Below are 15,732 nucleotides of genomic sequence, written 5' to 3' on the forward strand. Positions count from 1 at the left end.
TTCAGAAGAAAAACAAATCTGTTCTTGAACAAAAACAAATCTACTGTACTCCTCTAGCATTAAGATTACCTTTCTTTAGTGAGGATCAGTTGGTTTCTTTTTATTTTGGGCTATTAAATGTTCTTTATTATGCTTAACCCATTCATTAGTCTAATTAAATGGTGGGGTCTTCTGGTTTTGCTACATGGATGGCTTGAAGGTGAGCTTGTTTCTGTGAGTCCTCATTTCTTTCCAAAATTCCAAGTGTTGTGTGTTCTCTTTCCCCCTCACAGACTCTCTTCCAGAGCCCCGATGAAGGCTGGCAGGTGTACACCTCCGCTCAGGCCCCTGATGGCAAATGTCTGTGCACGGCTGTCATTCCTGTCCAGGGAAGTTGCTCAAGGGACCTGCGCAGCCGGCAGCTACGGCAGCTGATGGAAAAAGTAAGTGAAATGTTTCTTATCTAGAAGAAGGGAAGACTGTGCGCCATGGGCTATTTCCACATTTCACACAAGCAGTATTGTGAGAGCTGAGCCAATTTTGGACTACGAGATAGTCGGCGCAGGGCCCGAGTTCATCATCTCCTTTATCCAGCTTCTCCTCCAAAGAATTCGGGCTCATTTACAAGATTTCCTTCCCCCCAATTTATCCTGAAAACATCCCTGTGACTGGCCTGGGATTAATCAGCTGAACCATGAGCTTCATGAGAGAGTGGAGGTTGGAACTGGGACCTCTCCTAGTCTTGTTCAGCATTCCAGTTCTCATGCCACAGTGGCTTTCACCTACATCCACTGGTGTTCTACTGGTACTGTGTTTTTCTACTATATGAAAGATCCACACAAATTTTTGTCCTCTTTTGGACTTGGCAAGATCCATCTGTCCCACAACAAAAATCAACTTTATCTTTAGTTGTTTCAGCAGCTACGTTGTCATCCTTCTGCAGGCGGGATGCTGCTGCTGTATCTATCAAGCTACAGTGATGCCTCACTAGACGATGATAATCCGTTCCACTGAAATCACTGTTTAGCGAAATCATTGTCTAGCGAAAAGCATTTCCCTATTGGAATGCATTGAAACCTGTTTAATGCGTTCCAATGGGGAAGAATCGTCGTTGTCTAGCAAAGATCGGCCATAGGAAAGCCGCTTTGCGAACCGCCGATCAGCTGTTTAAATAGTTGTCTTGAGAAGCTTAGGTCCCAAAAACACCCATTTTGCGAGTGCAGAGGGAGCTGTCAAAATCGTTGTCTAGCGAAAATCAGTTTGCGAAGCAGGGACCAAACATTGTCCAGTGAAATTCCCCCATAGGAATCACTGTTTTGCGAATCACTATAGCGATCACAAAAAGTCAATGTCTAGCAAAAAAACTGTTATGTGGGGTAATTGTCTAGCGAGGCACCACTGTATTTATTTGCTCCACAGCTTCATACTAAAAAGGCATGTAATAAAATACAGCTGACAAGCAAAGTCTGGGTTCAGGTATAGAATAAAAACAGATAAAGTAAACAAACAATTAAAATCATCAATAAGGCAAATATCCAACAGGTTGGACCCTACACCCTTGAGTGGCAGACCAACTTACATGTCTAAAGCTTGTTCAAATAAAAATGACCACCATGAGCTGTCCTACCTGCTGAATCACAGCTATGTTGTCTTCTCTCCTTCTCGGTTGCTCTGGACAGCCTTTTGCTTCATTCCAATTCCAAGGTTCCACAACAAAGCTTGGACTGTACCAGTTCTTTATGTCCATCAAGATCCCCCAAAAATTGCCAGTCCCATTGTGAAAACAAAAGCATCTAGTTGTGCAGGTCTATGGCTTGAGTTGTAATATTAAGATGCTATTGTTGCTTTTGAAAGTAATGCGAAGTAACTGCTTTAGTTGCTTATGGGAAAATAAGGTTTTTCAAAAAAGTATGATAGCAAAAGTTGTTTGCATTATCAAAATAGAGAATCGAAGTTTGTCATCTTTTGTTGTTTTTTCTCATGTCCAGCAAGCCTAGCATCCATTCAGGGTCAAACCAGGTACATGATGAGTAGAGTTTGACAGGTTGCAGGACACTGTCTGGAGTGTCAGGAAATCAGTGTTTCTCTGGACGTTGAGGCCTGAAAACTGATCTCAAGGGAAACAGTCCCTGAAGAGGAGAAAATTTAATTTTTGTTAGTGAGGTGGCTTTCATGGGCCCTTATTGCCAACTTTTCCCAGCTGGCATTAGGGCTAACTGGCTCGCTGTGAAGCTGTATGTGTGCTATGTTTGCGTAATGGTGGTGCACCATAAAACCAGGAGTGGGGGAGGGAGAGGGGACGAAGGAGAGAGCCAGTGAGCACACCCACTTGTTTCCCTGGTGTCGTTTGGAGCTAAGTGTGAAATGGAGCACCTCATGCCTAGGTCCAGGTGACCCAGAAGCAGTTCTAGCCCTGCTCAGAACCCATGGATGCCTCACTCTGTGACACCACAAACGGCTGCTCCCAGGTTTCAGCTTTTGGTTCTGAAATCTCAGGAAATGGAATGAAAATGCCCGGCAAGCCGAATTTGATGATTATACACCTTTAAATCAAGCTTCTCCTTCCACCAATGTTTTCCTGTAATGTCATGCAGTACTTGAGTAAAAGATCTGCGCTCTTGAAAGGCTGCACATTTTCTGATTAGCCAAATGAAAGTATGAACCACAAGATGCACTTCGGAGTTTGAAAAATGGCAACTTCAGCAGTAAGACGTAGGAATGTGCCCTGGCCCACTGATCTCATTTGTGCCCAACTAACGGCACCCTGATTATTGTCTGACGTGGCCCATGCCCTTTTTAAAGACATGCCTACCCAGTCTAGAGAGCTGGGTTGTTTGTGTCCCCCACCCCAAAACACACTAGTGACTTGGAGAAACTCCTGATCTTACTGGTAAGCCTAGTGGCTTCCTAAGATAGTCACAGTGAAGGGAGCAAGGGAGGGATTTTATAGGCATGGTCCTCTTTGATTCTTTTTTAAAAGGGCAGAGGAGGGAGCCTGTTCTACCATCACACCACCTAGAAGAGAACCTCATCCTGTTCTCTTTCCCAGCTTTCTCTTCTCCTATTCATCAGAACAGCAAATAAGTTTATTCAAGAAGAATCAGAAACCTTCCACTCCTACATTTGTACTTTTTGTCCTCTCTCTCCCTCTCCCTTCTGCCCCCCCCCTTTCTCTGCGTCCTCTTTGCTGGATCTGAAATCTGTCATTCCTACACTCTCCTCACACTATAGCTCTGGTTGCAAGATTGCATGCAGGACATTGGCTGAAGGAACATGTCGTTAAACGGCAGAGTCTGGTGATTTAATCAGTAGTTTTTGCAACGGGAAAAACAAGGATGGTTCATTTCTAAGGTCAAGCACACACTTTCCTTTTCCCCTGGCACCACCTCAGTGTCTCTTTTAGCCTCTCTTTCCCTTTCCCTGCTTCCAATCCCATCACTAAATGAGGAATGGAAACTGGTGGGGAAAAAAATCCTTAAGCAATTTAAGACATGAAGATGACACCAGGAAACAGCAATAACTTGAAGTGACTACCAATGAAGGTTAAAGAAGAAAGCGCAAGAGCAGAGCAAAACCTTGGGAGCGTGCAGCTTGCCCAAGGACACACAGGCTGGCATGTCTCCTAGGAGGCACAATGGGAGAACCGAACTTTTCACCTCTGGCTCCATGGCCAGATTACCTACTGTAAGCCACTGAGCTATCCAGCCACCTTTTTTTAATAGGGCCACCCAAATCGGAAGTAAGTTGATGACGCATAACAACAATCGTGCCATGACTTTTTTCTGTTGCAACCTGTTGAATTGCACAAATATGGATTCACACCCACCTTTAATTGCTGCTTCCCCCTCCCCTTGCCTTTTTGCTCCTGCTGCATTTAATTGGAACCCAGGCGCTTTGATCCTTGCAGGTGCCACATTTTCATTCCTGGAGACAATTTTGCTTCTTAGGATGCAAGGGAGATACGTTGTGGAAGCTTCCTCCGTCTCACCTTCTTCCACTTAATGAGATGCAAATGGTCCCTTTATTGCTCCGTGCGGGAGCAGCCTCATGGCAGGATGAGCAGTAAATCCCCCTCCTTGAGATTAATTGCGTTAAAATCTTATTACAAGGAGAAGACGGCTTCTTATTGACTCCGCACGTGCAAATAAAGTATTTATTAGCCAAATAAGGATTGGGCTGATTTACAGTTGCAATTACCAGAGACGACTTCACAAGGGAATCTTGGAGAGGAAAAAGGCCAGTCTGGGAAGCTCCGCTTTTTTGTTGCTTTGAAAGCATCAAAATAGGGCAAGGATGCGCAAGGTGTAGGCTCATATGGCATATTTGCATACAAGCTGTTTGGCAGAACCTTTGCAGCAAATTATATTTCTACTCATTTCTCTTTCTGGGAGAAATGAGATTGGAGATAGGATTGGTGGATATAGCCACCTACGACTTTGAGAAAGTGAGAAGAATATAGAAGGAACCAAGCACAAACTCACTCTGTCTGTCTGTCTCTGTCTGTCTGTCTGTCTCTCTCTCTTTCTCTATCTGTCTGTCTGTCTGTCTGTCTGTCTGTCTGTCTATCTATCTATCTATCTATCTATCTATCTATCTATCTATCTATCTATCTATCTATCTATCTATCTATCTATCTATCTAAAAAGTAATATGCCTTCTCCCAGGAGGTTACAATCAATCAGTAAAAGAACAACTTTTGCAATAAAACCAAGCAGATAAGCCAAAACGGATTCAGAATGCTAAAATATCAGAGGCCAAAGTTCTACTGGTGTTTTTGTAGGGCTGTGTAACTTGTTGCAGAGTTCTGGATATTCTGGTTAAATTCCTTTAACTGTGCAGCAGAAGTGCAGGGACTCACAGAGGAAAATTAGCTGCAGGTTCTCCAGAGCAGTCCACCCGTTTTTCTCATTAACTGGCACTTAAAGTCTCTGTAACTCACTGTGAGGCATTAATAGTAGACAGAATACAAATAGTTTTCTTTACTTACATTTGAACAGATCAAACAACAAACTAATAAACATGGCTGCTTTCAGCAAATAGTCTTGAACAAACTCACTGACTCCAACAGACGAAACAGGGGGGGGGGGGAGGGGGAGGAAGCAGAAAAAAGAGACAAGGCTCTTTTTGAATTCAGAGGCAGGAGGGAACAATTGGTTAGTGCTGGTTGATAGTCATCCCAGACAGAAAGTTCCCTACTAGAGGCAGCATATGAGGTTGCAAAAACACTAACATAACTTGCCATGGCTAATTGCACCTAACTGATGAGGTGCCACGGTGCTTCTCAGTTGCTTGTCTGGTCACATAACTGCTTACAGAAGTCAGATGTACCCCATCACTTCATCAATTAGCTGCAATGAGTCATAGCATGTTATGCAGATTTTATGTGAATGCCAATAGCATTTTGGCCAGAATATTAGAGGGAAGTAAGGCACAAGTGTTTATAGGAAGCAGGGAAGATGAATAATTATGAGGAGAAGTGATTTGGGCTAATTTGCTTTCCTTTCCCTTCCTTTTGTGGACAAAATGGATGATAAAGTATCTTATCCTTGCCAAGGATTGCATATGGAGTAGAACATTTAAGAGAGGTGAATGCCACGGCCAGCCCTACCATAAAGGAAAGTGAGGCAGTTGCCTCACACAGCCGAACTGGGTTATGATGAGTGGCAGAGGTTAGTACTTTTTGTGCTAAAATGATATCAACTGGCAGGACAACGTTCAAAATAGTGTAGTCCTAGAACGAGCTGGAATTTTTAGCATGTATACATTACTGAAACAGTGACGTCTACGTTGGCTTGGGCATGTTGTGAGAATGGCTGATGGTCGGATTCCAAAAGATCTCCTGTATGGAGAATTAGTGTAGGGAAATCGCCCCAGAGGGAGACCCCAGCTGTGATACAAGGATATCTGCAAGTGGGATCTGAAGGCCTTAGGAATGGACCTCAACAGATGGGAAACCTTGACATCTGAGTGCTCAGCCTGGAGGCAGGTGGTGCATCATGGCCTCTCCCAATTTGAAGAGACCCTTGTTCATCAGGCCGAGGCAAAGAGGCAGTCCTGAAACCAGCAAAATCAGGGAGCTGGACAGGGGACAGATTATATTTGCCTTCAGTGTGGAAGGGATTGTCACTCTCAAATTGGCCTTCTCAGCCACACTAGACGCTGTTCCAAGACCTCTATTCAGAGCATGTTACCACAGTCTCTCGAGACTGAAGGATTCCTACTACTAGTTGCAGCTTTGAGATGTTGTCTCCCCACAAAAAATTTTTAAAGAGTCCCACACACATCCATTCTACAGCAGCTGCAGCCCCATTAACCCTTTATTTTGGTTGTTTGGATGTTCTATTTGAAGTCTTCTTTCAAATAGAAATTACTGGTGTCCCTACAGTATAGATGAGCATGAATTGAGTTGTACCCCTTCATACGAAGCTGTCAGCAGAGCACCACAGATGCCATACACACCCTACCATACCCCCATGCCAGCCAATCCTTCTCAGCATCCGTTGGTAGCCAGCCACTCTGATGAGGAGGTGGTATGGGAATTTTCCCCATGCAGCCAATGAGTGGTTGGCTGCCAGAGGAGGCAGGGAAGGGCAACTCAAGCTCTTGCCCAGACTGGAGCACCGCTGGAGAAAGGAGGACGCTGCTGGTGCACAATGGATGGTAAGTGGGCCAGCTGGCCCAAAGGGATGGAGTGCGGGTCTGCATGGCACGGTGCTGTGCTGACTGCTTTGTACGAAGTGGCATGACTCAATTTGTGCCCATCTCTTCCCTACAATGGTGTAGTACTGTAACCCCACATGAGGATGTAATGAATGAAAATCCTCTATGAAAAAATGTCCAACATAATAGAGGGGTGAAATAGCCCTGGTGCTCCTGCATGGGAACAGAAGGACCAGCAGTTCTTTTAGAAGCATTAAGGAACAAAACAGCAGAACAAAATAAATCTCTCTTTCTTGTGCAGATGAATGTGTATATTTGTATGTTTGTCTGTGCATTTTTGGGGAAAATTGTTTTCGCTTTTCACTTTGTGCAAAATATTTTATTTTTCCATTTTTTAAAAAAATTACACATCCACATCAATTTTTGCAAGTGGGGAGTGCAAAAATTTGGGACATGGATAACATTTCGCCAGTGCTTAGACCACTTTTGATTCCCCCCCCCCATTTTCATGTGAAGAGGCAAAATAAATGAAAATTCTCATCTCTAGCCATATCAAGCCCTGTTCAGAAATGATAGCATTAGCGCTTTTGATGGTTTTCACAGAGCGCCCTAAGAATGGTTTTATATGTCCTTTATTGTTGGATGGAGTGTCTGGCTGGCTGCCATTCACCTGCTGGGCTACTGGCAGAGCTGCTGGAATGAAGTGGGAGGTGGGGTGTCAGGGGACTCTTACCTTCTCCTCAGGGGTGGTGGTGGCCATCTTCAGAGGCAGGAGGACGGGCTTCTTTTCCTGGAGCCAAGGGCCTCTCCCACTCACCTGCCGCCCACCTGATAAGCAGGCCTGTGGAGAGACAGGGCTACTCAGGAAGGGAAGTCTCAGGGACTGCTCACCATCCATGGATTGGGGGTATATGCAATACTTGCCTTGCCCCACATACTGGCAACCCAACACTATGCCACTGCTGTAGCTGGCTGTTTTTCTTTCTCAGGCACTGTTGGTCTTGCCCATTTTGGGAATGGATGATTGTCTAGTCCCTGCTTTTTTCCTGACTAGTTTTGAGGATTCTGTAGAGCTTTAATGGACGCTAGGGCCAGACATCAGAATGGGAAATCCATAATGAAAGAATCCTGAGGATTCAGTTTCTTTTGGGTTTACTGAAAACATCTGTACCAGAAGAATCCTAAACCGAAAAAGGAAACTCTAGAAAGATCATGAAAGGGGAAAAATACTAACATTTCCCTCCTACACATCCCTACTAATCATACCCCTTCATGAGTAACAGGGGAACTCCATGACTTGGCAGGGTATTGTGTGAGTAATCATGCTGTTTGGCAAGAAGTATTGCCCCAAAGAACATGCTAGCACATTGCAATGAAACATGTTACTTCTCAGCTCTGCATAAAATCAGAGCTTTCCACTGAGGAAACCCAAAGTAAGACATCCACTCTCTAGTATCATCCTCTTAAATCAGCTGTGAAGGACATGGAATCATAATATTTTGATTTCAATCAAACTAATGAAAGAATAATATTCCTCAATAAATACAATAAAATATTAATAAGTTCATGAAATTTTAAACAGCTGTTTCAGTTTGATGTCATTGCAACACATAAGCTTTTGCAAATGAAAAACAAAACAAAACACAGGGTACATGGGACGGTCAGATGAGTGTGCGGAAGTCTAGGTGGATTGTATTATGCTTGCTTGCTTTTAAAAAAAAAACACATTTAAAACACAGAGACCGCATTGATTCTATGTGTTTACTGTTTGCACAAGTATAGTAAAATGGGCAATACATGCATAAGGTTTTTCTTGCTACCATCCTAAAAAATTATAGTTGTCATCCATGTGATAACTATTGCCTAGTTATGTGTACACCCTGTCCAAACTTTGGCCTAACTCCTGTTGGTTGGTTTCCCCCCTTTAGCAATTATCCTGCATAGAGTATACCCATTAAATTAATTGCTGAATGGATCAACACTTTTTGGATTCCCCATGGTGCCTCCTTGACAAGGGCTGAACCGGGTGATCCATAGGGTCCGTTCTAGCTCTGGACTTCTAAGATGATGATGATGATAAATTGGGCTGATTCAATGGTCCGCTCCCCCCCCAAAACAAACAAACAAACAAAAAAGGATTACCAGCTAGATGCAGATCTTTTACATAAAATGCATTCTGTGGGGATTTGTAACAAATTTATGTAAAAGTCACAAAACCGTCAAATTATTTCCAAGACTGATTTTGCATTTGTACTGTCCTATCTCCTTCTATGGACTCGACCTCTCTTCTGCCCATGCTTTTCGGCTGGCATTTCACTTCTGCCAGCCTATATACCCTTGTGTTGTGTGGACCTTTTACTTCCCCACAGTTGACTTCTTTATTGGGTTTGTATAGCATTTGGCACTTTAGGGGATGCTCAGATTGTAAAAAGATATTGTAAGAGCCCGGCCATGACCGCAGCAGATGGCAGTGGCCTTGTAGCTCAGGCCTATCTTAATGTGGCTGGAAATGCAGGGCAGGGAGGGATCTGCCAGAAGAGTACTTGGAGTCTATTTGCTCTCTAAGCTCGATGAGGCCATGACTGATGCTCAAATGGTTGCAGCCAACGCACAGCAAACACTCCAATGATCATCAATTGCCAGCATTTCTTGCGTGCATGCTTGTGTCTCCCTAATGGGGCTGAGACAGGAAAACAGCTAATTTTCTCAGCAGAGGTTTGGCTTTATGGCCTCCATTTTGCAGGTCAGGCTGTGAGACAAATCAAGCTGATGCATCTGGTGCTAAGGGTGAGATTGCACTCAAATCATTATTGATCATGTGAGCTGAGAGTGCAGTGGATAAAATAGTAAAGCTGTCACCGATACAGAGAGAGGGTCTGATGATCCCTGGGAAGTTTAAGTAGAATAGAGCAAGGGAGATATGCCGGTTTAAGGCATAAGCCTACAACAAACCTAAATTAGCTTCAAAGCAGCTTTGCTTTATAAACCCAGCTTAGTCCTCTTCCAGTGTCTCCTTTCTGAGCTGTACATGATCTTATCACCAGGTTGCATGCAGATGCAATGTGAGATGGGCCAGTTCTGTTTCTGCTTTTAGCAAAAAAAAAAAAAAACCCTGCTTGATCTCGAAGGGCTTGTGGGGTGACATGGTCAAGCTTCCACAACCTGAAACCGCAATGGCAGCAAGAAACAAATCAGTTTTATAACCCTTTGGTTCTCACTGGCCTTCTCGAGGAATCCCATAGACTGAAATTTGATGGGATGCTTCAATCAAAGACCTGTCCCCTTGCAAAACCAGAATTCTCCTGGAGCGAAGATGGTAGTGATCTTGAACAAATGAATATTTTCTATCAAACTTCCCCCCCCCCAAAAAAAAAATCCACAGATATCTTTGCATTTGAGATAGAAATAATATGAGATGGATTGCATGTGACTTTGGAGAGACTGAAACTGACAAGTTTCATCCATCCAGGCAGAAAGTTTGGGATTCTTCATTCTTAAACGCCAGGGCTCAGATTCCTAGACAAAATCCTCTTTGTTTCTACCATTCTACCACTTTGATGCATAAAGAGATGCACTCTTTTTTTGAGCCAATAGATTGGATTTCACGCAATTTCAGTGACACATCAAAGAATATGTCTGTTCTTCCACCCTAGGAGCTGATGGATTAATTACAGAACTTAGCGAGTGGTGTTATTTTATTATTACTGGCAATATGTTATATAAAAATCAATGCAATATTACATCCCTTGGCCTCCAGTGGTTTTTTTTCCTCCTCTGATCAATGCAATTAATTATTAGTGGCTGGGGCAGTGCAAAATTGGAACATAATTGTCCAAGAGGAAAGGGCACTTAACTGCAAAGGAACACACAACTGTCATTTTGAAATACAGTTTGGGGCATATTGTGCTTTGATTTTACCAGAAATTGTACAGACACGTTGGCTTTCATTTCTGAGAGGAAGACTCTCTTAGATGCAAAGAATTTGGTGGCCCTCTTAACAGCTGACAAGTTTTAATCAGGCATGTGATGACATAGGCTGCAGTCCTTGAAAGCTGATGCCAAAGAAAATCTGTACACCTTACAGGGTCCCAAGACTGTTGTTCTTTCTGCCACAGACTAACCCAGGAGCCCCAGCCCTTCAAGCTGATCGGCTGATTATGGATTTATCACAATCGTGGTCCAAATATCTAGTACTCTTTGTTACTGCTTTTCCCCATCACTTTCCACTTGATGGGGGAGTAAGGCTACTTTGGGTCAGAAGTGAATGAACAAGTGTCCCTCCCTCTGTCAGCCCTCCCACTTACCCATCCTTAGGAATGCTTTCTTTGCCATTGGCATTTAGATGCATTTGACATTTAATTAGCTGAACCCCCAGGGAGGTGGTTGTAGAGGAAGGAAAGAGAGCAGTGGGCAGTCATATACACCAGCAAGAATCCGCCGGACACTGAGAGATCAAGAAAGGAGAGTGATGGCACCCTGGAGATGAAAAGATTAACAGCTCCTGGCAGGGTGAAAAACTGAACTTCCCGTGTACACATCGTGTTATGTGTGGCTGGCACTGTTAGCTATCACTGTGGCCAAACAGATTTGGAACCAGCCGAGAGCAGAGACAAAGGGGCTCTCTCTCTCTCTCTCTCTCTCTCTCTCCCCACAGAAGAATCTCAATTCTAGCAAAGGACACATTTCTCTCTCTCTCCCTCCCTCCCTCTCTTTTCCATAAAAAAATAAGACTTTTATTATTTGGGTCTGCAACTCCCACAGTCCCTTTGCCATTGGCTGTGGGGCTGATGGGGAGGGAGGTCAGAGGGTGGCACATCTAGAACCCCAGGATGTGTGGGGTTTAGAGGGAAAGATGGGCTACATTCCATCCTCTGTTTGTGCCTGACTGTTTTGCTGGAGTTGCCAGCAGATTGTTTCCCCAAGGCTGCCTCTATGAGGCCGCTAGAAGACCCATCTGTTTCAAAGGGCAACAGATGCTGAGAGGTGGCACCAAGGTGGGCCAAGCTGGCCTGCCCCTGGACCCTGATGTTAGTCTGCAGCCTTCAGGTATGTCAGAGGATGCTTCCCCATTGCCCTTGTTACAGGAATACATCCAGTTGGTGATTGTATATGAAAAGGGAAAGGTGTTCTGTCTTGTCTGAGTATAAGCCAGGGACCATGAGGTACACTGATGAGCCAGGGAGCAGCCCATTTTCCTGCTTTTACTGTGATCTTCCAGGAACATAGAGAAGAATCTACAGGAGGTAGACACCAGGCAAAGTCATTCCACAGCTATGAAAACAGCTTTTGTTTGGTTTGGTTTTGACACAATTCCCAAATTTTATAAAATTTTTACTGTGTTGCCAATAAAATAATTGTGTAGGTAGAGTCCCAACCAGTACATTTTCCAAGTTCTGAAAAGTATAAATTGCATTCTTAGTTAGATAGTTATAAAGGGGAAGGTGTGTGTGTGGGTGGGTGTGTAAAAAAGTCCCCTCCCCCAAGCTCTGGTATTCCAGACCTTAAAGGTATTCTTACTTGGAAAACTATTAATGGAAAACATGTGTGTGTCAGTTCATAATTTCCGAGAACCTTCAACTGCTTGATGCACATTTTCATATGTTTTCAGGAAGAACTAGGGCCAACGTGAAACACTGGGAAGAAAGGCGAGAAAATAACTTCAGAATAATGAGTTTTTAATGTTGCTTCGTGAAAAGTCTTCTCCCTCCCTCCCTTATGGGAAACTTGGGGTTTGCATCAAATATACCTAATTCCCCGCCCCCCTTTAAATTACCTTTTAAAACCTTTTACGGCTCACAAAGGCCTGGACACGGCACATTGGTTTTAAGCCAGCTTTTATTACTGGCTTTAATGCTCGTTGTAATCTCAGCTCAGTTTTTCATGTGTTAAACCAGACGTGTGTCACTGTGTACCAAATGGCTAAGGTAGATACTGCTGAAATTCCAGTGGTTTGATGAATGGAAAGTTTTTGTTTGTAGAGTGGCCACACATTTAAAAAGAAAAGAAAAAGAACGCAGAGCTCTTGTGCCTTTAATGCTATATAGAAGTGGGATTTTTCAACAGGTCTGCATGGCACCCCCACCCCCACCCCCTGCTATGAAACGCTCAGGAGCCTGGTTTCCTCTTTCATGTGGCCACCATACTTGTTTGTGAGCAGGACAGTTTACAGGGAATGCCCTAGCTAAGCGGTGGGCATACAAAGGTATGATTTTCCTGAGTCATCAAATAGGGCCAGCCTTACTATTAGGCAGCTGATTCAGGCAGATGACTGCAAGTCCCATCAAGTCTAGATGCTTTGATAAGAGTGAAGGATCATAGGAGTTGCAGTGCAGCAAACAATGAAAGGCCACAAGTCACCGTTCCTCTAATACAGGTCTAGTATGGAACCCCTTTCAAGCTTCCTTCCACATGGTTGGTCTTAGGAAACTGCAAAGACCAGGTCAGGCAGATTCCTGCTCCCCGGTACAACAGAGTTGAAGAGCCCCTCATCCTGACTTCCGGACCAACCTGTTCCATGTTATACACTAGAGATATAAGTAGGCATCCTTCAGTCTCGAGAGAGTATGGTAACGTGCTCTATATGGAGGTCTTGGAACAGCATCTAGTGTGGCTGAGAAGGCCAATTCGAGAGGGACAATCCCTTCCACACTGAACACAAATCCAATCTGTCGCCTGTCCAGCTCCCTGATTTTGTTGTTTTCGTGACTGCCTTTTTGCCTCGGCCTGCTGGACAAGTGCCTCTTCAAATTGGGACGAGGCAATATATAATATGAAATACGCCTACAATGACTTTGTGTTAAGGGATACCACTGGAAGGCCTTCTGCTTTCCCTCAGGTATTTTTTAAAAAATTATTTGCTGTGTTTATATCCTGCTTTTTCTCCAAACAGGTCAAAATGACAAACATGGTCTTTCACCCCATTATTACTTTTATAACAATTAAGTGAGGAAATTTAAGCTGAGATGGAATGACTCCCAAGGGAATGAGGACCCGTGGTCACCCAGTGAACTTCATAGTCAAGTGAGGATTTGAAGTGGCATCTCCGACTCTGCTACACTAAGTGGAAATTTAGGGAGAGAGTCAGCACCCTGAGAGAACAAGTTCCTTACTTTGTGCTTGAGGGGAGCTGTGCAGAAAGAGGGTGGGAAGACTTGTAATTCTCCTTAAGAGTGCTGCTCTAAGCTTTGTACTTTATCTGCTTCATACGCATGTGTTGATTGGAAAAGTCGGCTGCACTGTGCCTGAAGATGGTATTGCAGGCTTTAAGGATATGGATACTAGTAATGTGGAAAAAAATACTTGTTAAATTTCTTTTTCTCATCAGTTCAGAGTGTCTTGACATCACAAGACATATTTTCAAGCCCAGTGAGACACTTCATCTCCAGTGCATGAGAGAAGCAAGGACCAAATACATTTTCCCCATCAAAGTTTCTGCAATTTGATCAAAAAGTATATGTGGCAGGATTCATGAAACCAGCGTCCTCTCTCTTTCAGAACCAAAGCCACCTAGAGTGGTCCATCGGTCCATATAGGCGGGATATAAATCAAATAAATAAATAAATAAATAAATAAATAAATAAATAAATAAATAAAATAAAGTGCTCATATGCACACATGCATGAACATGCATGTGCATGGATGTGTGCATGGGCATGAGCACACACAAACACAGGGGAAGGACAAAAGGAGTGGCTGATAATTTTTTTAAAAAAAGGATTTCAACAACCTATTTGAGGTTTCCACGTAGAACTCAGAAGATGTGACTGTTTTGCCCAAATTACACCATTTGTGCAAAAACCATTGTGTTTTGCTTTCTTGCAGGGCGAGGAGAAAAAGTTCAGAAAGACCGAGATAAATATATCAGTGGTCCACTGTGGCTCTCCAGATGTTTATGGATAACAGTGTCCTGCTTTCATCAGCCCTAAACAGAATGGCCAAGATGATGAATTAGTGGCATTGCTTTAATATGGATCTAGGGCACTCTTTTTGTAGAAGCCTTTTGTGTTTAACAACCTTGCTTCTGTCTTCTGGACAGAGTTTGAGCACATCGCTTCTTTGCACAACATCCCCCACATTCCCCTAGCCAGCATGGCCAGTAGCTTGGGGATTCTGGGAGTTGTAGTCTGGAAGAAGAAAAAACACATTTAGAAAGGTAGCTCTAAATTAGGTATCTTTCTCCCCCTACAAAACACTTTTCAAAAAAAAAAAAAACCACTGGCATTTCGGGAGACATGTCTCGAAGTTCCCAGGGCTCAAAAGGACTGTGGCAAGATTTTTATTTTCCAGGAGAGGGTGCAGCTGGCATGCCACCAAATAATTTATTTGATTGTTGTCACTTGCTAAAACAACAATAAATCATAATAGAGCATATGACACACATTATTTCGCATAATTGTGAAAAATGCCGTAGCTGAAAAACTGTTCTGTCCATAGCTGAGATACTGGTGAAATAATGAACTCATTCCTCATAAATCCATTCCTTCTTGCTGTTCTTCCTCTCCATATACATGTTAAAGTTTTGTCCTTAAAAAAAGGGAGTGTGTTCACACTTTCTCTCTCTAGTTTTACTTTGGAAAATTGGCTGTTTTCCACCTTCTGCATTCCTTGTGCCCTTTGTGTTGAATGTCAATATTGGAGACCAGGTTTTCACAGTCATTTTTATCTGTTCTTGTCTTGTCGCTGTGTGGCATGACCTTTCCCCACTCTGGTCAGCTTGCTGCCGGACTGTATCAAGGCTACTTCTTTCCCCACCTACTCCACCATGCGGTGATGAAAACATATATTTTAATAGTAATCTTGGAACTGCAAAGCTGGAAGGGACCCTTATCAATCACTCAGTCCAGCCCCTGCCAAGGAGGCACAGTGGGGAATGTAACTCCCAACCTCGGGGTCCGCAGCCAGATTAAAAATAGTTCTCTTCCCCCGTAGATCTAAATGTTTTGATGGCAAAGCAGCTGCCTTTGGGAACAGAAGCGAAACTGACAGTCTATTTCCTGTAGGTTTGGGATGGTGGGGAAGGGGGGGAATGGGAGACAGAATAAGGAAAAAACTGGAAATGCATTTGCTGATATTGTGTATCATATTGGTAGAATT

General features: G+C 43.5%; 1 protein-coding gene and 1 pseudogene across 4 annotated transcripts in view; one reads left to right on the forward strand and one right to left on the reverse strand.

The window, feature by feature from the left end:
- OLFM2 (olfactomedin 2) overlaps positions 1–15,732 on the forward strand; it is a 209,637-nt gene that overhangs the window by 134,801 nt on the left and 59,104 nt on the right. For all 4 annotated transcript variants that reach the window (XM_020779171.3, XM_078385096.1, XM_020779157.3 and 1 more), the window contains exon 2: positions 273–422. In XM_020779171.3, coding sequence (XP_020634830.2) covers positions 273–422 — 150 coding nt within the window. The remainder of the gene's footprint in view (positions 1–272; positions 423–15,732) is intronic.
- Positions 9,619–9,784, reverse strand: LOC144586614 (putative ribosomal protein eL39-like 5; annotated as a pseudogene).

Source organism: Pogona vitticeps, chromosome 2 (assembly GCF_051106095.1).
Source record: "Pogona vitticeps strain Pit_001003342236 chromosome 2, PviZW2.1, whole genome shotgun sequence".
NCBI lineage: Eukaryota > Metazoa > Chordata > Lepidosauria > Squamata > Agamidae > Pogona > Pogona vitticeps.